This window comes from Gallinula chloropus, assembly GCF_964237585.1.
Source record: "Gallinula chloropus genome assembly, chromosome: 27".
Classification (NCBI taxonomy): domain Eukaryota; kingdom Metazoa; phylum Chordata; class Aves; order Gruiformes; family Rallidae; genus Gallinula; species Gallinula chloropus.
Genome location: NC_140112.1, coordinates 4889591 through 4911339, shown reverse-complemented (window position 1 = coordinate 4911339; position 21749 = coordinate 4889591). Strand labels below are relative to the sequence as shown.

Sequence of the window (21749 nt, the reverse complement as noted above, 5' to 3'; positions counted from 1 at the left end):
CAAATAAAACTGGGGGGGAACTGGTGGAAGTGTCCTAATAACAAATTGTTACAGCCTGGGAAGGAGGTAATATTTGCTTATTTGTCCAACAGTTAATGATTTAGCCCTGGGTTTTGTGCAAGGCTGAAGCTTAAAGCCTGCATGCCACCCAGCGTTGCTGTGCTGAGCACCAGTGCTGGGCCTGGAAGACCCCTCTCCTGCACCCCCCCCACTGTGTCTCCCTGGAAGACCCCTCCCCTACACCCCTCCTGCATCCTGCCATCCACCTCTGTCGAGAGCACTCTCATTTCTTTCTGCTTATCCTCCTTCAGCATGGACCACTTAGACATTTAAATACTTACAGGTTTTTTTATATCTATATCTTATTCTTCCATTTGAGCCCGTTTTTGCTGCCCCTTTTCTCCTTTCCACTCTGTCCCCATCACCCTGTTCTTTAACATGGCCCTTGGTTTCTCTAGAGAGTTCAACCTTCTGCCTCTGTAATGATCCCATTTTCTTGCCTATGGACATGTCCTTTCAGTGGGGTCCCTTGGTATTATATACACATGTAGCCCTTTGAGAAGCAGTCTCTTTAGTGTCTTTAATCACTCTCTCTGTTGTCTCTCTGAGCTTCTCCTATAAGCAGGCCACTAGCTCTTGTTCAAATTTAATAGGAAAAAAAAAAGACACCTTTTAAAAAGAATGGGCTGTGGAAGCCTTGGTGACTTGGAGCAGTTTCTGAACAAGGTGATTATTTTTTAACTTGATAGATTTTTATGTACCAAAATTGGGAAGTGTTGATGGGCAGAAAGGCAGATTTGCTTTCTCTTTGTGTACATTCCTGTGTCAGGACTGGTGGGGGCCATGAGCATCTGCTTTCTGGACCCTGATGCCTTCTCAGCACCCACCTGTCTTGCTGTTACATGTACCCTTCACCCAGCATCCACCCCTTGTTTAAACATGTATTCTGCCCTGCTTTTAACTGGGGGGCTGCTTCCTGAGTGGGAAGCTCCCAGGAGTTGCTGGGAGCAGTAAGCTGGTCCTGCTCTCTGGCTCCTTCAGGTGGACACATCCTCTCCTGGGGATGGGGTGGCAGGTAGTTGTTCCACACATCTTGCTTTGTGAGCGTAGCATTCCTTTACATTAACATTTCATGTTCAGTTACGATATTTCTGGGGAGAAAAATATCTTTCTGGGGAGAAAGCCCTGTAAGAGGGAACGAACAACCCCCAGGATTTGAAATTCGTTTCCTGTTTATACCTTTGATCATGGAAAAAACCCAGTTTATCTACCAGTGTGCTGCACAGTGTTTGATGTGAAATGAAAAATTTGCAACGAGTTGGTTAAAAGCCCTGCAGTAATCAAGGCAGAAGGATGATTAATTCTCTTAAGGGGTCCACACTTCAGATGACCTACTTTACAGCTGCAGCATCGTGCTGCCATGCTGGTACCAGCGTGTGAGACATCTTAAAGTACACCACGCCTGGAAAAGCCATGTGTGTGCAAGAACTGCACTGGCTGTTTGTAAAGATATTTCTCCACAGCAGCATAAAGGTACAAATGTTGTAAGTGAAAGTGCCACCAAGGTGCAGGGTTGGTAGGTGTGTGATGTATCCCTGCTCACAGCCCAGCATCCTCACCCGCAGCATCCTCCTCTGCCCTGGGAAACGGTGATGCTGGGGAAAACAGTAAGAACCTGATGTTACTTGCACAAGGGTCTCTCAAGCAGTGGTACTGTCTGCTTTCTCACTGGGGGAATGAAATGTCCTGGGTTTCCTACCTGCTGCTGTTTAGGACAAGGGGAATGGGGAAGGGAGGGGCAGTGAAAGAATTTGTGTGCTGCTCTTATCTGAGTTAGCAGGATGGAAACCTGCTTCTGAGTTAGAGATGAGATTCCCCCTGCCTGTAATTGAGCAGATGGGCTGTGCTGTGCTGCTGACACTTGGTACCCAGTGAGAATGATGCGGTTTGAGCCCATTGCCCAGGATGATGCACTAAATACCAAAGGCTGCAGCTAGAGTAACCTTACTACAAGTGTTATAGGCTAGAAGTGTCACCTCTGCGTGCAGGCTGAGCAAGGAATATGATGCATCTGGCCCTTTTTAATGTGTGAAAGCAGTCTGTTTTACTGTGTTTTGTTTCTGATTTCCTGGATGCTTTTGTTGTTGGTCGCTACACCAGGACACTCATCTTTACTTGCTGCAGTGTGAATTCAGGTCAGCCAGGAGCAAGGTACCAGCGCTGCCACGCTCCAGGTTGCTCATCCAACTCTGGTTCCTCCAGGCAGATTTTCCTGGAGATACATCCCAGCAGTTTGCAAAAGGGTATTGGGGGGAGTTGTAGCACGAAGCTGTCAGGCAGAGCATTAAAACTGTGAGCTGACATACACGACACTACTACCAGTGTCTCAGAGGACTTCACCACTTGCTGATAGGCTTCAGAAGGTGGAGAGACCTGTTTCACTTATGGCTCATTCAATGAGGATGAAGGTAGCTGGCTTTGCAAGGCAGATGAATGCTCTCAGCCCTAAAATTGCTTGGTTTGTTGGGATTCAGTGTGTGAAGCCCCAGATTCAATAGCATCAGCCCAGAATTGTGCAACAAAAAAAGATGAGAAGGGGGTGGGGGGTAGTGCAGAAGTGCCTCTTTCAGCTCGGAATGGGAGGCTGTGGTGTGACGTGGCTTCATGTCGGGATGGCTGTTGGAGCACAGTATTCCCCTGTAATAAGGGAAATTCCTTGTTACTGACATAGTGGTGAGACAAATTGTGGGTGAAATGGTGGAGAAAACGAGATAATACAACAGTCATTTAAATAGGACTGACCAAAGTAGAATGGGTCGTTAAACTGGGAGCTGGTGATCTGCCACCCGAAATATGCATTTATAGTGTATGATGCAGATTTTGTTTTCCTGGCTTCTCTGTAAATTCTGGAGGGTTTGGAGCTTTAGAAGAAGCTTTACAGAATTCCTGTCTGCGGGGCTGGGTGATAACAGCTGAGCACTTTCTCTGTAGCAGTTGTGGGAGAAGCTCACATAACACTTGCTGGGGTAGGTTGTGGGCTCTGTTGAGCCTCATCCCTGTGAAGTGAGGGGTGAATGGCTTGGACTGAGGGTGCTAGTGGAAGGCAGTGTGGGCATGCAGTGCAACTGGTTGATTGTTTAGATGAAAATGTGAAAGGAGGGTGTAGAGGGGTGGGGGTTGGTCCCTTTACTCAAGGGACAGGTGATGGGATGAGGGGGAATGGGCTCAAGCTGCACCAGGGCAGGGTTGGATCAGATGGGAGGGAAAAGCTCTTCCCTGCAAGAGTTGTGGGGCTGTGACACAGGCTGCCCAGGGAGGGGGCTGAGTCCCCACCCCTGGGTGTGTTTAACGGATGGGTAGAGAGGTGCTCAGGGATGTGGGTTAGTAGAGGATGGGTACATTTGGACTTGATCTCAAAGGTCTTTTCCAACCTGGTGGTTCTGTGTGATTCCATGAAGGTGGAAAATGGCTGTGAGTGAATTACAGGCAGCAGGCCTCTTAAGAAAAGGACCAGAAATGCCATTATCAAGGAGCTACTCAGAAAGGATTCTAAGCTTTAATTAGCAAATTGTATTTAAGTGCTACATGCATGGTCTTAGACAATTTTCCTTGTTAAAGCCTTCTCTTTAACAAACTTCATAAGTAGACATTAACTAATGCATAATAAATGCCCTGCATTGTAATCTTGATTTACACAGGAGTGAAAAGGATCTCTGACTTGGGCAGGGTTGATCACTGGTCTGGACAAGAGCTGAATCCATTTACCCCCCTCAGCTCCCACTGCTGGCTTAAAAACCATTAGAACACTTCATGTTTGTTTGCTCCCTATCTATATTTAATGACTCCTTTTAAAAGACGCTGAGGAAAGGTCTTGCCAGGGGGGTGGTTTCCCGAATCAGCAGATTTGGGCTCCAATTCCAACCCTGTCATTGACTGACACAATTCCAGGCAGCGGATCAGGGAGAAATCTCCTATCTCATCATGTTACACGCTCACCCACTGATGGTTCCCGAGCGCTTCCTCCCTGTCGTTGAGTTTATACAGAAAACATCTCGTGAACTTCACGCTGTGTTTGTTTTGAAGCTGTACCATCTCTCTATCAGATCTGGAACTGCCTTGCTGAGGCTCCAGACCCGGGGCACAAAATGTTGACAGCATTCCTCAGCTCTCATATTTATTATCCCTGCTTTCCCCCCCCCCCCCAAATATTTTGAAGCTGAAGTCGTTAATGTTGGGTGGAATGCGGAACAGCCCAGCCAGTGCTGCAGTAGATCCCAAAAACATCTTGATTAAATTAGAGGGGAGGTGGAGGGGAGGAGGGCTTGGAACAAAGAGGCTGTTGAGAAGCTGGCACGGCGTGCTGGGAATTTATGTTCCAGCGAGGGGTGGCAGCAACCTACAGCCCTGCACATGGTGCATATACACCCGGTTGTAACAAAGGAGTATGTGTGCATGTGTGAGCGTGTATGTCGGTGCGTGTGCACGCACGCTCAGCGCAGCTTCTTCTGCTTTGCTGTTGGAGGCCAAAGAAAAGGCTTGGAAAGAGCAGTGGTGAGAAGAATGCTGAGGCTGGAAGTTAGTGCTGTTCCTGGTGTCGCTGCTCTGAAATGACTCTCTTGTCCTCTTGGGTGCTGCTGGTAATTTTCCTGATTCCCAGAGGGAAGGAAGCTGGTGTTTGTCCCCAAAAGGTGTAGGTACCTTTGCACAGCACAGGGGAGGTGATGCTGGCATCCTGCAGCCCCCCCCATCACCAGCCTGGGGTGCTGGGTGGGCTCCCATGCTGTGCCATGGACCTGTAATGATGCTTATCAAACTAGATAATCTCCCAGATCTAGAGAACAAGTGTTTGGCCCTGATGGGATAAGGAAGGGACGGGGTTTGCAGGGACACCCCCTCCCCACGTGTGCCCACAGTCTGGTGTTGCAGCTGGTTAGAGAAGATTTGCCTACACAAGCCCATCCTCCAGCTCTTTAAGGGATGCACAGATACACTCCTTCCAGGTACAGCTGGGAATAGGGAATAATAACACTTATCATGTGTACTTTTGCTTTTAATCACTGCTTTCTCCTGGAAGAGGGTTCACAAACTGAACCATTCTAAATTCTGCCTGCCTTTGAAAGACACAACATAGGAGTTGATATGGGCACAGAAGATGATACCTGGAGATGTTTGCAACACAGAGACTGTGTGTTGTTTCTCCTTGGCCTGCATTTTAGTTGTAATTCCATGCCATGTTCTGGTATGGTCTTGAAATCTCAATTCCTGTGTGGCAATGGTTAAAATCAGCTGCCTTTGATCTTGGACACACTTTGAACTCCATGGGACCTCAGAGAAGTTCTCTGTGCATCAGGTCCACCCTTGCCAGCACTCAAGCCACGATTCTGCTAACATCCAAGGCATTTTCTTTAACTTTCCCCAGCTGATAGCTCTGCTTCCTCCAACATATTCTCAATCATCAGGCTCAGCGAGCTCACCTTTTTTCTCCTAAACCTTTTATTTTGGTCTGTGTTTGGAATCAGTCGTGGGAGCAGTATTAAATTAACCACCTTCATTGCTTAGCTCTTGTTTTCCTGACACCTATGATCTATCTTTCCTTCATCTTAATGTAAGGGTTTTTTTTTTTTTCCAGTCCAGCAATCTGGTGGTTTCTTTCTTGAGAGCTCATTTGGAAGCACAAAGAGTTTTGTGTTTTGACAATTTGGCACTTAGACTTCTTCTTTTCTTCTTCAACCTGAATATGCATTAAAATATTCATTTTAATCTATTTCGCATAATTGATGCTTCAGCAGTTTGTACAGTGAATGAGCAGTTTGATGCAAGGGGGGGGAGGGAAAGGCAAATGGGCTGAAAAGAGCTGGGTGAAAGGCAGATGATGGGTCCAGTCCAGGCAGTTTAACCAGCACAGCGAAGCGTGCTGCTGAAAAGCTCCTTCTGTGTGAAGAGTTCAGTGCTCAGGGCATTTAAAACAGACCCAGCCAGTCACTTCCATTAATCATCTCCCATGCTGAGAACAAGGCAGCTGGAGCATCTTTGCACCCCGTATCACTGTGGGGATGAGCAGCAGCTTCAGCCTGTTTTCTGCTTTGGGAGATGCAAGAACTCTGGGGCTCGTTCCTGCAAAAACCCTCTTGGAGGTGGGGAATTGCCAACCTCATTCTTATTAAAGATTCCTCAGGAAAAGCAGGACAATCCCCTTTGTCAGTGTTTGTCAGACGGACGTTTTTCCAGTAGCTTTTCCATCTGGGGAGCAGGTTTGGGAACATGGGACTGCAGAGTATGGAAACACAAAGCTCCCACCCTTGGATGCTTCTGCTCGTACGGCTGGCTGTGATGCCAGGCTGCTCTGAACAGGCCACACCACACCTAAACAGGCTGTAATAAAACATCTGTCATCTCAGAAATGCAGTAAACTGGGTGGTATTCAAAAAAGGATGACTTAAAACCATCATCTCTTTGCTTTTTATCCATGTGTTTGGCTTTTTTTTCCCTCTTGGCTTAAAGCTGCCTTGACAATTTAGGCAGAAACTCTGGATTCAGTGTGGGTTTGACTGGGTTACCTCTTTATTTATTCTTTTCCTGAAGTTTATAGGCATGAACCACCTTGAACCTATCAAATTTGCTCCACACAGTAGAGATTACACACTTGTAATGGGCATGAAAGCCCCATCCAGTATGTAGTGAATGAGTAAAGTCTATAAACCGACTGACGTTGCTGTCTTTCTAATTAGGGAGAACATGTGGGGAAACTGTAGTTATTAGATTAAGAGTGTTTAACCCTGCTTGGTTTTTTGTGGATAGGAGTGTGGTGTAGAGAGACAAGATGCCTGCTCCCCTCCTTAGCTTCTCCAGTTCCTCACCAGGATGTCTTTTATTACTAAAACCTCAGGAAAAGTGGCAGCTTGCAGTGTGTGTGGTTGAGGGACCAGGAATAAGGACCAGAGGGATGGGCAGAGCCAAGGGGCTTGTGAACACAAAGTCAAGGGGAAGAGAAAGGGAAGAGCAGCAGTGCTGCCCACAGAGGTGGGAGTGTGAAGGGCTCTCATCGCTGGCTTCATCGAGGAGGTACCTTACGTCAGCAAAGCTGAGGTATTGCCTGGTTTGTGATGTGATGTTTGGTACAGGGAAGTCATTCTTGTTGGCTTTATGTTCCTGCATTTCATACCAAGCTGCCCTGTGTTCATTGTCTTGCTCAATCCTGCTAAAACAGGAAAATCTCTTCCCAGGCCTGTGGTGTTGAAAGTCGCACGCTCTCTGGAAGCTTCCCTGCTGCCGTGCTGTGAGGCCTTTCTGCCTGTGCACACATAACATTTCAGTTTATTAATACTGTTTGTGCAATTTGACCATAAGTGGCTCTGGGCTGAGCAGTTACTGGATTCGCTAGCATAAATAGCAGCGCTTAATTGAGCCTTAATTATTTGTAGCTGCGGAGCACGCTCGCTTCCTCCGCCTTTCTACCATCTTCCCCAATTAACTTTCATTTCTCTGTTTTGTTGCAGAGCAAGGAAGTGGGATTGCAGCTCCAGGAAGACTTGATGAAGGTCTTGAATGAACTCTACACGGTAAATCACACTGACTTCTTGGCATCTTTTCAGGCAGAAGGAAGAAGTGTTTGACTTCTCCCAGCCTGCTGTTACAGCAGAGACTAAGCACCATGGCTGATAAATGGCTGCAGTCTTTGCAGTTTGAGGCAGCTTGTGTTCACCAGCCTGTAGAGCTCCATAAATCTCCTGTTTTCACTCTATTCTTACATTGTTTCAGCTCTGTGAGAGCTGGCTCTGCTTCTCAAAGGTCTCACCTTAATGTACACCTGCTACTAGCTGCAGCCTTGGTTTTATAAGGAGGAAGAGATGTCAGAATCCTCTCCAAATACACTAAGAACCTTCAGCCTGTGGTTTTGTGTGGTCTGAGTGTACAGCAGCTTCAGTGGGGAGATCCACTGTGTTTACTTCTTCCTCAGCTCTTTCAGCAAAGCAGCTCCCATTGGAGTAATTGTCTCCCATCCGTGCTCCTTGGTGTGTCCTTTGGAGACCCCAAGGAAGAGGCGCTGCCTCGGGAGGGAGAGGGAATGTGTCAGTGAAAGTTCAGATGCTGCTTGGGGATTGTTCTGTTCCCGCAGATGAATAGAAGAGCCTGTTGTTTGATGACACTTTTGGTTTCTGCAGCTGTTACTGGGCTAGTTCTCCTTTAAAAGCAGAACCTACACATGGTTGTGTTGCTCAAAATGTCTTTTCTTTCGTCATTCCTTAACGGTCCATCGGGTCACTACACTGAGGTATGTGTTCTTCCCTTCCTTCTTTCAAGAAGTCATCCAGGGATGTTTCTCAAGCCTTGGCACATCAGCTTCTTGATGAAATTCAGCATTAATATCAACACTAGAGTGTTAGGGACCTTCCCCAGCGTTTCCTGTATCAACAGAATGTACAGAAGGGGATTGTTTCCTTAGAGCATCAAAACTCAATATTGAGGCTAATCTTTTATGCAAGAAGGGAGCTCAGGAATAGGGAAGAACATTCTTGCTGCTGAAATGGCAGCTGGAGGTGAGACTGTGGATCCAGCTGATGATTTTCCTCCTTTCCTGTGTTGGTGTTTGGCATCAGAGTCAGTTCTGTGGGTAAAGAGGGTTCGTGTTCCTTGACGGGAGAGCTGAGACCGAGTGGTACAGTGGAAGCTGGTGGCACGTTGACGCTGACCTGCGGCCCCACATCCTGTGGCTGTAGTTAGTGCAGCCTTGGCTTAGGATGCTGTGAGCAATCTGTGCTGCACTGGTGTTCCTGAGAGGTAGCCCATTTCCTTTGGGTGTGGAGGGGTTTGTGAACGTACCAGTGCTGCCTACTCGAGAAGTTATTCTTTATTTGAGGGCACAGTCTGATTCAGTGTTGAGTCATGCTCTTGGATGGGCTCCTGAGGGAGAACAGAGATCTGACTCTAAACACAGGCTTTTAGGAACTGAGATGTAGTTTGAATCCACATTCACATGGCACTTAGGAAGTTAAGGTGTTTACGGAGGCTTGTGCCATGTCATCGTTTCAGGCTCTGACGGGTCATTGAGCCAGATACCGAGTCCTGCAATTTCTCTGTCACTGGAGGGAAGACCTTCCAGAATCCAGCCTTGCTTACAAAGCAGTGCAGGGTATTAACTTCTTTAATGTCAGTGCTTGGAACTTGAAATCTGTGTATTCATTCCCTCTGTTTTAAAATATTTAATTGCTCCTTCACCAGCAAGTTCCTTTTCCTCTGAAAAAGCCGCTTTGGCTGATGCTATTAAAAGATATTTCTCACTGGGCTCAATGGAATCACTGGTGGGATTGCTTTTATTGGCACTTGGAGAGATGATTCCACCTCTTGGCTATCCAGAGGGTTGGCAGAATCCCTGTTTTCAGGCAAAACAGGTCTGCATGAAGCCTTTAGCTTCTCAGGACTGTTAAAACCCACGAGCTGTGGTCCCAGTTTGTCCTGTGCCATTGGTCCTTGATGGTGCCGTTGCCCTCAGCAGCACCCATGGGTCATCACCCATCACCAGACATGGGGCAGAGCTCGTGCTTGCCCATGTGGCACCATCAGCAGGATAAGAATCATTAAAATTATCATTTCTTTTTCTGCTTCTCTTGCTTTCTGCCAGTTCCACTTTCAGGGATGGAGGAAAAGAAACTACTTTGCATCTATTATTATAAACGCCTGCTTTACAGTCTGAGCATACACAGGAGCAGAAAGTGCGTGTGTGTGTGTAAATTATTCAGCAAGTCTCCCTTTAATACTGGCTGCATTCACATTCTCTTTCATGTTTAAATACAACATCTCTTTGTATCTGAGATCCTTTGCTGATGGCTGCAGAAAAACAGAGCTTGCGTCCTACTTACGTAGAACGCTGGTGTGGTTCAGTCTGAGGTGAAATAGGTGTTATCTGGGTTCTCACCTGAATTAAATTATTTGCAAGCGGGGTCTTTATTAGTGCTGGAAAGACTATTGGGGTGTCTTTATGCCACTGTGTGGTTTTTTTTGGTCTCATGTCAAAGTTATATCATCATAGTGTTTGCTTTGGGATGTGAATTGAGTTGCTTTGCATCTGTTGAGTTGATGTGCTCTGTCTTCTGGCTGCTTGGTTTAGTATTCCTAACACAAAGGTAGACGTGAATATCCTCTGAAATAAGGGGGGAGGTGGGTGACTTTGGGGGATATTTATCTATACTTAGAAAAAACGTGCTCTAATAAAAGTCATCCATATAGCCCAGGTCTAACTGAGCAAAAGCATCACAGTCTTTTGTTAATATTTTTATTACATAAGGTGAGCAGAAGTACTTTTACATATCAAAGGGATTTAAACTCCTGGAACCTGAGTTGCTTTTGCAGCCATTGTGTGCAGACTGGGGATTTGCATACAGCTCCTGGAGACTGTGTGATGTTTAAAGGACTGATTCATCCAGATGAAGGGCTGATAGGCATCCCTCTTGAAACCTTACCTGCTGATGAAAAGCTATCATTTTCCAACGTTGGCATGTAATTTCCTTTGAATAGTAAGGAGAATGGCTTTAGTCTGTATCTTTTTTGGGGGTTTGTGACTCCTTTATTGGATTGTACAAGAAGGAGCATGCCAAAGTTAAACAAAGAAGCAGCTGCAAAACAATCCACTTTGATTTCAGATTCATTTTGAGCCACGCTTTCATTCGCACATCTTCTCTCATGCCTTGTTTTTTCTGTTGTTTGTTTTTTTGAGATCTGAAATTGCCCTGAGTATTTTTGCCAGTTTAGATATTTCTAATTCATAACTCCCAACCGGATCTGGCTTGCTGGTCACTGTCCAAATGCCTTTGCTTAGCTACTACGATATCTGGTATTTAGTATCAGTGTGATGGGCAGCTATTATTAAATAGCTGTGTTGAATAAACTTACTGTTTTGGCGAGTGCATTGACCAAATTTAAACCAAAAAAAAAGTTTCAGCCTGTGATTTATTTTTTAAATGATTCTTTTTCCTCCCTCCTGTTATATAGCTGTTCCCCCTGAGACCTGGCAATGGAGAACACTAAGACGAACCGTCTGTATGCCTGGTTTGATGGTTGGGTGAACCTGTTTCTTCCTCAGCAAATCTAAACTGTGGTGCTCTCTGATTCCCTGGGTGTCGTTCTCTGCAGGTCATGAAAACCTACCACATGTACAACGCTGACAGCATTAGCGCTCAGAGCAAGCTGAAGGAGGCAGAGAAGCAGGAGGAAAAGCAGATCGGGAAGTCGGTGAAACAAGAAGACAAGCAGACACCCCGCTCCCCTGACTCCACTGCCAACGTCAAGTTTGAGGAAAAACACGTTCGACGAAGCTCTGTCAAAAAAATAGAGAAAATGAAGGAGAAGGTACGTCCCAGGGGTGCTGCTGCTCACGCAGGGGGCTTGAGGAGGGACCCTTGCTGTAGCTCAGCATAGAAGTGCACTGAGCTACTGAGTTCCCTCCTCTGGGTCACTCAAATGCAAGTGTCTGCTTTTGGACACATCCTCAGTGTTCAGATTGAGGAAGGGAGAAAGCTAGCCCTGGGTTTCTTTTAGGGGAGTTGGGTTTTGGATTATCCCAGGTTGTACAGGCAGCACACAGCGAGCTACAGCAAGGCTGAGTGTGACAGTAACAACCACCTCCTTGGTGGGGTCATGGCTAATGGGGATTTTTCCCCTTGTACATTGTACAGGGTGGTTGTCTACCAAGCTGTTGTGCCAGCTTGAGACGTGACTGGTACTAGAGGGAGACCTGCAACCCCAAAACTGACTTCATGGGCAAAATAGGTTGCTTTTAGCAATTGGTCAGCCAGTTCAGTACTAAGATTCAAGCCAGTAGAAGGTCAGGATTTATTTTTGGGTTGATTTAGGCTCTGAAAGCACCGTGTTTAGGTCGCACTTCTGCAGGAAAAGGTGGAGTGCCTGCTGCAGTCCTCAGAATACCTGTGGGCTCTTTATGGTTTATGGAGCCACAGCTTGTGGCTGCCTTGTTCCTTCATTCCTCCCTTAATCTTTCCCAACTCATGTTCTAAGAGATGACTTTAAAAGCTCTCTGCTATATTAATCCTTAAAAACTTCTAAATATTTAATCCAAAATGTAATTATTTGTGTACTGATAAAACCAGAATCCAAAGGAACACAATCTGCTGCCCCCCTGTTTAAAACACGTCCTGCTTTTGCTTTCTCTTTCAGCGCCAAGCCAAGTACACAGAGAATAGACTGAAGGCTATAAAGGCAAGAAACGAGTATCTGCTGGCCCTGGAAGCCACCAATGCCTCTGTATTCAAGTATTACATTCACGACCTGTCTGATCTCATTGATGTAAGTGCTGCTGCTTGGGTGCCTGCGATGAATATCATTGCCATTAACCCTCACACGTTCCTCTCCTTCAGCATCCTCTGCACCAGCAGCATCTGGTAACCCCTGTACAGCTGTGGAATGATGGTTTTGGGCAGGGTAACAACAGGCATGATAATTGGTCGTTAAGCTGTTAAAATGAGCTTTTTGTAGGTGGTTAGCTGGGAGTTTGAGAGAGAGAAGCTTGCGTGTGAAACCTGGCAGTGAAACCTGGCAGTGAAACGTGGAGAAGGAGGAGTTGCTCAGTTAAAATTAAACTCAGCTTCAGTATCGGGCTGTTGGTTGACATTTTCTATTTACTATTTTGAGCAAACCCACAAGTTTGTAGCTCAGAAGCACGTTTAAAAAAAGCCAGTTAGCTGTAGAGACAGAAAAGCAGTCGGTAAAAGGAGATTGAGGACAAGCAGATTCTCCACCTGCTTTTAACTCGGTTTGAAAAATTCCATCTATTTCCAGGTTGCTGCTTTCCCTGGCACACTTCACAAGCAGGATGAGCCTCCTGCTTTTTAGGCTTTCTCTGCTGCCCCGACCTGCCAGCTCTGCAGTACTTCAGTGTGCCCCTCCTGTCGCCAGGCCTGCAGAGCACTTTTATCCAGCTCTGAGAGGTGTCAGGGGAGTGTCAGTGAGGATGGAGGCTCCACTGCTTCCCACTCCACAGCCACTCCATCTACACAAAGAAACAAAGAAATATATTGGCTTTAGAAACCAGTCATAGAATGATAGAATGGTCTGGGTTGGAAGGGACCCCAAGGATCACAGAGCTCCAACCCCCTGCCACAGGCAGGGACACCAACCTCCAGGCCTGGAGCTACACAAGGTTGCCCAGGGCCCCATCCAACCTGGCCTTGAGCACCCCCAAGGATGGGGCACTCACCCCCTCTCTGGGCAGCCTGTTCCAGCCCCTCACCACTCTCTCTGTAACAAACTTCCCCCTGAGATCTCATCTAACCCTTCCAGTCCCCCCTTTCCTTAGGATGCTCTCAGGAAGAACAGCCGCTGCCCTCGCTGCTGGGAACACTCAGCAGTGAAGCCTGAAGGGAGCTTTCTTTGTGGGAGGGGGGGAGTAATGAACACAAGTGTCTCTAGACACAGGCAATAAAGAGCACTTGCATCACTATTAATTAATCAGCTATTAGAGTACCGACCTATATATAATACATTTATTCAGCTGATCATAAGATTACATGAAGTGCACTTCTGCCAGGTATTTATTCAAGCCTGCCCTGTGGAGGTCAGGGTTGTCAGTGCTGGATGGCTTTGGAAAATAAAATCCTGGACTGGTTTGGGGTGGAAGGGACCTTAAAGAGCATCTGCTGTTATTCCAAAACAGCACGTTCTGTGGAGTTGCTCTGTTGAAGAGACACATTTCTACCCACTGCCTGCCTAGGGGACCTTTTTGCTTAACGTTTGTTCAACTTAAATTGTGCTATCTCATTATTTTAATGAATTATAATGATTGGTATAGTATTGGGGTTTTTATATAGACACTGATGTCTGTGGAATTCAACTGTCTTAATTCTTTAACTATTTTTTTAATCTATCCATAATTCCTCCCCCAAACGTGCTTGGTTTGGTTCTCTGCCCCCAGACTTCCTTAGTGCGTTTTCCCAAGCTGTATAAATCCATTTGGATTTCATAAATCTGTAATGCTTTTAAGCCCAGGCTTGAGGTCTTTTCAGTGGCCCATCAGCAGAGGTAGGGCATCCTGCTTGGAAGAAGGTTCCTCTGAGCTGGTCTGGGCTGTCTGGGACACAACACGCTGTGCAGACAGACACATGGCCAAGGTCCTGCAGCACAGGGATCTGTCACTGCTCCAGACAGGAGCCGTGGTGATTCAGGGTGAGTCCTCACCCATGTCAACCCCCCCTTGTGTTCCTCAGAGCGTTCAGTTCGACGCAGCATCACAAGGCTCATAATCTTTAAAGGAAAAGTATTATCTGCTCTGTTTTCAGAAGGCATGGAAAAATGTGGGACTTGCCTGGGAGCACAGGAGATGGAATTCAGTTATCTCATGCTTAAGACACAGGGAATATAGATGTACCAATGCCTTTGATCCTGAAGGACCGAAAATTAACAATTATAAACCAACGATGGTTATCTGAAGCGTCTGACTTAAATAAAAAATGGGATTTTTAAGCCAGGTCTTAATTCTTTCCCTTGATCTAATCACTTGATGACTCTGAATTTTGAAATATAATGTAAAAGCAATCTTCAAAGTTACTTGCCAGCACGCTGTTAGGCCAAGCAGCATTAAACTTGTCATGTTTATACAACACGTTGTCTCTCCCCTCCAGGATAACAGGGAGTTAATTCTTCCTGGAGAGTTCAGAGCCATAAATTGCTCCTGACATGGCCCAGTAGTTTTGAATTTCCTGACTTTGGGGACTGAGGCAGCTCTTTGATGCTAATGAAATATTACAGTAATGGGGAAGTTTGTATTAACTTGTATTCATATGAGGGTCACTAGGACAGGCTTTAAAAAAAGATACACTCTCCTAGGAGTAGGTACGCTACTGCTGCTTACTCCAGGATCTCAGCCTTTCCCTTCCACATGGAAATTGAGGTTTTTTCTCCCTAATTCCTCTATTTTGGGCCAGTTTGAAAGCTGCTAACCAGCAAAGGGTTAACTGGCTGTCGTGTTGGGAAGTGAATTTGAACGAGTTATCATTAAATTCTTATAAAAAATTGATTTCCTGGGAGAATGATTCCATCAAACATTTATATAGCCCAGAAAAGGGCTGGCAAGGCTGATGGGTTTATAAATACAGTACGCTGGACTTCTGAAGGTGGTCAAGTGTGGGAGTGGGCTGAAAAATGTTATCTGTCACCAGCTTTAATAACATAAAGCCCCAAACCTTTGCCACCTGAATGTAGTCCTGCTGCTGAGAGTGGGGGGTGTTCAAATATTACGTCTGATTTGGCTTTCCCAGTCCCACCAGTGAACTCCCCTCGTGCAGCAGCTTGGCTTTTCTCCCACATGTGGGTCTGTGCTGGAGGAGGGTGAGTGCAGGGGGGACAAGCTGGTCTCCCTGGGAGGATGCACAACCCTTGGGCTGCGTTAGGAGGGGATAGGAACCTCTGCTCCTGCTAAACCTGGAGCTCATCCCAATCCTGGCTGCACTTGTTGGCCCAACTTGGCCCAGCTTTCCCCAAACCACTGCAGGGGATGGCAGGGTACTGGGCGTGCAGGAAGCAGTAGCTGGGAGCAGTGCTGATCCAGGATTGCTTCTGCACGTGCGAATTCTCAATCAAGCATCCTTTGGGGTTGGTTTGTGGGGGGTATTTTTGGCTAGTTTTTTGTTCTTTCTGATTGAATGTAATGTCCTTTAATTCCCTGCCTCCAGCCCAACCAGCAACTGCAGCTCTTTTTACAAGGCTCCACACCTGCCACAGCTTGCTGGCACTGGAGCCAGGCATCCAGCAGCACTTGGTGGCAGAAATTCTGTGAAAGCAGGGAATGCTGCAGTAGTTTCTCTCTCTTCTCCCTCCCTCCACCCCTCCTTCCCCCCCTCTTTCTATTTTTCTTTTTTTTTTCTGGCGTTTGCACACAATGACAGTGATGAGCCCCAAATGATGGGTGAGGAGGAGATTTCATGTGAATTTTGCTTACAGAGCAGCACAGCAATCAAGCAGATGGTCTCTTTCTTTCTGGATATTCTCCTAGTGTATGTAATGGTGCTTGCAATTCCAAGAAGGTGGGCTCCTTTCTCGCTCACTTTATTAGATGCCTGAAAAATCCAGCCTGTTTCTGATCAGCTAATGAAAAGCTCCTTTCTCCCTTCTGAAACATTACGACTTGGCTGCAGAGCCATGGTGGGGATGAAGCTGCTTGATTGTCTTCCAGTGACATCATCCTGGTGTCAGCAACAGCCAGGAAATTCTTGACCACGACTGCTTGCTGCTTGAAAGTGGTTGGTTTCTCTTTTTTTTTTTTTTGTTGCTCTTCTGTTTCACCCCAGCAATGAAGTCATCCCAAACCAGTGGCTGCTTTGCTTTTTGGATGCCTCTGTTCTTTATGCGTGTGATGTACAGGTCGTGCTCCTGCTTCCCGAAGTACACACAGAGTTAAGCAGTTTTCTGTATCTTGGGTGGGATGATTTCGATGCAGATTAACCTTGGCAGATGATACAAGTCCTGTGTCTTGTTTCTCCACATAATGCCTTGTTTTCCTCTTACCTTGGTTAATTTTATCTAAGGATTTTGGAGTGTGGTCAGTGGGAATCAGTTCCCTTGGAAGATGGGGGCACAATTTAAGGGACTGTGTTGCTGTGCCACTGGACAGACCCGCTTCTGGGGTGCTTGTTTTTAATGGCATGAGGTGGAGTCTGTCAGGCTCCCTGAGAACTCACATTCTGTTGTGATAGCTTAAGCTGCACTTGTCTTGGCAACTAATTATATCATGGTGTTAAAGTTTGTGTGGGACGATAGGTTGAGAGTTGTATATAGGGCCAGCTTTGAGGACCCTGAATCAGAATGCCTCTGCCATCTGTAAGAGATGCTCTTGGACCCAGAAGATGATAAAATACCCACACCTCCTCATGCACTTGTATAACTCCTGGCTTCAGATAGGTTTCAGTTTCCATTTCAGAGTCTCTTCGCTTATTCATGTCGAGTCGTGTGTCTTTTTCCAGCAGTGTTGTGACCTGGGATACCACGCCAGCCTCAACAGAGCTCTCAGGACATTCCTGTCAGCTGAGCTAAACCTGGAGCAGTCCAAGCACGAGGGTCTGGATGCCATCGAAAACGCCGTGGAGAACCTGGATGCCAACAGTGATAAGCAGCGCCTGATGGAGATGTACAACAACGTCTTCTGCCCGCCCATGAAGTTCGAGTTTCAGCCACACATGGGTGATATGGTCAGTTTATGTTCCTCCTCCAGCTCGAGCTCTGAAAGTGCTTGAGCTTTGCCCGTTTGCTTCCCTTGCCTTTGATAGATAGCCCCACCAAGAGACCACCTGTTCCGCTCTATTTTTGGGAGGTGGAGGGGAGCCATAGGAAGGGGATCTGACAGGAAGATTAAGCAGCAGCTCATGGAACATGTCCAGCTCTCACTTTCTGACCATCAAAGCTTCTGAAGATGAAAATGCTTGGTGTAATGCTAAATTAGGTGTAATACTAAGTGCGTGTAGGAGACGCTCTTTTAAATTCTGATTCAAGCCACCAGTTAACCCCTCCACCCTGAGACAGGCTCTGAAGCTGAAGATTTGAAGTGGCAACAAGATAAGACACTTAAATGCTGTTTTTTGAGACATCTGAGTGTGTGATCTATAGAGCACCGACAGTTCACAGTTGTGTGTTGTGCGTTTTCATTGTGGGATGGGGCAAGTCAGTTCATTTTTGGCATTGAAAAATCTCTCTGGGTTTATCAAGATGTGGTTACTCACCTGGGAACTGTTTAAAGTTGCACAAACTGATTTGCAAATCTACATGGGAACACGTCTACAATGTCCTAATTCGGGTTGGTGGGTTGGATTTCTAGATAATCCTCCTGAACACTGAGGAAAAGCTGTAGGGATGGTCTTTTGCAGCCAGTCACTGGTTGAGAGTCCTCTTTGTCTCTTCCCCCTTAAGGGAAACCCCCAGACTGTAAATGACCTTTCTTGGGGTTTTTTTCTGGGCTTTGGTATTGTCTATGGGAAGAAAAAGAATTACCTGCAGAATGTCATTCATTTATCTTGGTTCCTCTCAAGGCCAAATGAGTGCTTAGGAACGCAGGCTGCTCGTCTTGCTGCACTGGTCCAGCGTGTCCCAGATGAATAGATGATGGGATATGTGCCTGGTAAAGCTCCAGTCCCAATTCCTGTCTTTAACCTCGTTGCAAAAGCAATAGTGTTGAATGGTTTCCTTTTAAAACCCCCCCAAACACCAAACTGCAAGGAAAAGCTGCTTCATGCTGTGGAATAAGACTAGTTCTCACCAGGACAGGAAAGCCCACTCACTGTTCTGCTGTATTCAACAGGTCCCTAACCTGTTCTTTTTAATTTCAACTTCACTGTGGTCATTAAATAGGGAATTGGCTGGTTGCTGTAGCATGTGGGTAACACACAGACCTTTCCCACTGGTTGAAATCCAGGGTACAAAGATTTGAAATGGAGTGTTTTCGAGGACATTTGTTTACAATAATGTTCTTGATCGTGTTTTTTTCCCCAGCCCTCTGAAATGGTGCTGTTTCTTTTCCAGGAGTCACAGCTCTGTGCCCAACAGCCAGTCCAGAGTGAGTTAGTGCAGAGGTGCCAGCAGTTGCAGTCCAGGTTATCTACACTTAAGATTGAAAATGAAGAGGTGAGCTCAACAATCACAATCAACAAACCTTTTACTTCTTGCAGCGGGGAGTGAGGACTAATTAAGGAAGGATCTGGTCTCTGTGATTCCCTTTTATGAAGCCTTGTAGTAAAATTCAAGGATAAGGCAACTGAAGCCAGCAGAATATCAGGATGTGATTTCAGGTGAAAGCTGAGTGCTTTAAAACACCTGCACACACCTCTTTTCCCATCCTGAAGTTAACAGGGCTGGCCATGTTGATGAAGTTGTATTTGGATAGCTAAGAGAAAAGGAGGAATTTCATGTTTTGAAGTGAAGACAATGAATTTGCTTAACCTTAAGGTAAAAAGCCAATTTTAATTTGATTGGTCATCTAAGATGAGAAGATTGAATCAATGGCTTTTGGTCAGAATACTATACTTGCACCTCCATGTTCAAGGATTTTTAATGCTCCTGGGGCAAAACATGTGGCTCCTTTATGGCTGGGAAGGAGATTCCTCCCTTCAGTAAAAATTTACAGTGCCACAAAGTCTTGGTTATAATATCTTAACCCTTGGTGCCCAGCAGATATAGCTACAGAAGACAATTACAAGGTCTTTTTTTCCAGTACTCTTGGCTTTAAGGTTAAATTTCCTTACATCTTCTGATCACAGCCTGCAAGACTACAACTGCTCTACTCCTGGTTCTGTGTGCTGCCAGCCCTTGGTGCACATGGGCTGTGCTGGTAATCAGCAAAACTTGCACCTTAGTTACACACAGGTTGTGAAACCAGTAGTATCTGTTTATTAGCAAAATGCTCCAGGGGACTTACTACCTCTGTTCTTTTCTTTGCCACACAGTGTCTTTGTTTCTTAACTACTCCCCTCCTTGCTGGGCAGGTTAAGAAGACTATGGAAGCCACGCTCCAGACAATCCAGGATATAGTCACCATAGAGGACTTTGATGTCTCTGACTGCTTTCAGTACAGCAACTCCATGGAGTCAGTGAAATCCACTGTGTCAGAGACGTTCATGAGCAAACCCAGCATTGCCAAGAGACGGGCCAACCAGCAGGAGACAGAGCAGTTCTACTTCACAGTAAGGAGTTAATGCTGAGCATGAGTCGGATGGTGTAGTTAGAATTATCCTCCCAAGAGAGTGCAGAGTGAGGCTGTTGTCTTACAGAAGTGCTTCTGTAATTGATTTGGGACAAGCAGAGTAGGGATATTAGGGTTTAAAATTGGGGACTCTGAATTCTTTATCAATATATTGGGATACCTTTGTTGGAAACTTAGTCTGTGGGTAAATCGTGTACAAATTTGATTTCTTCTGTGTCTAAATGGGAGTTATATGAGAGAATTGAATAGCTTGTAAAGATCAGTTTTCAAAAATAATACAAACTAAATGCTTAGCTCCTTTCCTTTCTTGTTATTATCATTGCTATTTCAGCTCATGTCAGCTTTTAATTGTGTTGATGCATTTTTGCAAGATGCTAAAAGCCTTTTAAATTGAATTTCATCCTAGACACTGTGGGTTTTCTTGGGTTTAGATGAGAATATTTCAAAATAGGGGATGAAAATTCTACCTCTTACCTGGGTACTTTGTCATTCCTTTGGACATCTTTTGCTATACTTAATGCCCTTTGCATTCCTCTTCCAAGAATGGTGTTGCTGATGAGAGGTCTGAAGTTTCTGTGTGGATTACACTGCCTGGCAGGATGGTTTCTGTCAGGTTCTGACTTGGGAAAACTAAAAAAGTCATTGTAGAAGGTGAAAGTGGCTGTTGAGCAAAGTGGGTGGAGGACCAGATTCAATTAAGAAGGGATTGACCACCCTGCCCAGGGTTATGAAGCTAGAGAAATGATTTTTAATTGAACTGCAAGCATTCCCTCTCTGGAGAGGGACTATTTGAAGTTCAAATAGGAGACTGAATGCAGGACATTATCTGGATTTAGTATTTATTGTTTTATCGTGTTAGCATCCTGCTGCAGAGCAGCGAGCTCCCAGCAGGACTGTCTCTTCTCCTGAGTGTGACTTTGAGACGGGGAGCTCAGCACCTCCCAGAACCAGATTTATCCTCAAATCCCCACTTCAAATTCTCTGGTTCTTACACTCTTCATGGTTTCTTCTGTCAAAATCGGCTGCAAAAATTTAACTGCTCAAGCAAAACATGTAGTCAGGGCTTGGCAAACAGATTCTCCAGGGGAATTCCAAGAAAATATACAGTGAATTTGGTTTTGCTGCAGTGATGGTGCTTCCTGTTTTCTTCTAAAAACAGCAATAAAACCATCAAAGTCTTGGTATAGGAAGCAGGAAGTGCCGAGACCCCAAAGGGACTTAATTCTTGTGAAATGTTTCAGTGTTGTCAACCAAAGGGACATAAACCCCAGCCTGGGGCAGTTAAATTAAGCCCCAGCCCAGCCCTTCTTGTTATTCATGATGCTACTGCTGAGGACCCCCTGCTGCAAACCTGGGCAGCTACTGGAAGGTTCCACAGTGCTGCCAAATATGTATATATATATATGTCTATACAGCTGCTTGGCTCCTTACAGCATGGATGGAGGCTGCTGTTGTGGGTGGGCAGGGTCCAGGCACTCTCCTTGCTCAAATACTGCTTTTCACCTGGAAGGTTTTCAGTCAATACCAACCCACAACTGGAAGGGAGTGGATAGGACTGGGGAAAGCTGGAGAGACAAGAACTGGAACGTTTCATTATTACATGAGAACCCTTTCTTTGTGTTCATTTTGCTAGCTGGATTTTAAAATACCTTGTAATTCTAAAGAGTGGCCCGTGGTATTTAGAGAGTTGGGTGCTATTTAGGTAGTATTTAAAGAGTTGGGTGCTATTTAATTTAGTTTTGAGTGTAAATGTGCCCTGGCTATCATGTGGACAGCTGACCATCCAGCTGAGTGGTTGATGTGCAGCAGCACCGTGAAGATTAATAACGCTGTTTGGAACTGGGATGTAAAGGATGAGCAAGCTGTGAGGAGGTAGCGTTTGCAGAGCTGTGAAAAATCAGAAGAGTGGGGGGAAAATGATTGTGTGGTTGTGTAATATTTCACCATGAGAACAATTCTGAACTTCAATATCTTTATTTTTGTGCCCCCCCCCCTAACTACCCCACCCCACAACCCAGTGTATCATCCAGCGAGGAGGCAGACGCTCTTATTTGACAAG

At 45.8% G+C, this 21749-nt stretch overlaps 1 protein-coding gene across 3 annotated transcripts in view; it reads left to right on the top strand.

The window, feature by feature from the left end:
• The window catches only part of SRGAP2 (SLIT-ROBO Rho GTPase activating protein 2), a gene marked incomplete at its 3' end in the record, with an annotated part of 95507 nt that overhangs the window by 46377 nt on the left and 27381 nt on the right, over positions 1 to 21749 (top strand). For 2 of the 3 annotated variants that reach the window (XM_084275790.1, XM_084275789.1), the window contains exons 4-9: positions 7497 to 7559; positions 11128 to 11343; positions 12169 to 12297; positions 16965 to 17189; positions 18514 to 18615; positions 19473 to 19670. In XM_084275790.1, coding sequence (XP_084131916.1) covers positions 7497 to 7559; positions 11128 to 11343; positions 12169 to 12297; positions 16965 to 17189; positions 18514 to 18615; positions 19473 to 19670 — 933 coding nt within the window. The remainder of the gene's footprint in view (positions 1 to 7496; positions 7560 to 11127; positions 11344 to 12168; positions 12298 to 16964; positions 17190 to 18513; positions 18616 to 19472; positions 19671 to 21749) is intronic. The other variant, XM_084275791.1, reaches the window with a different exon arrangement.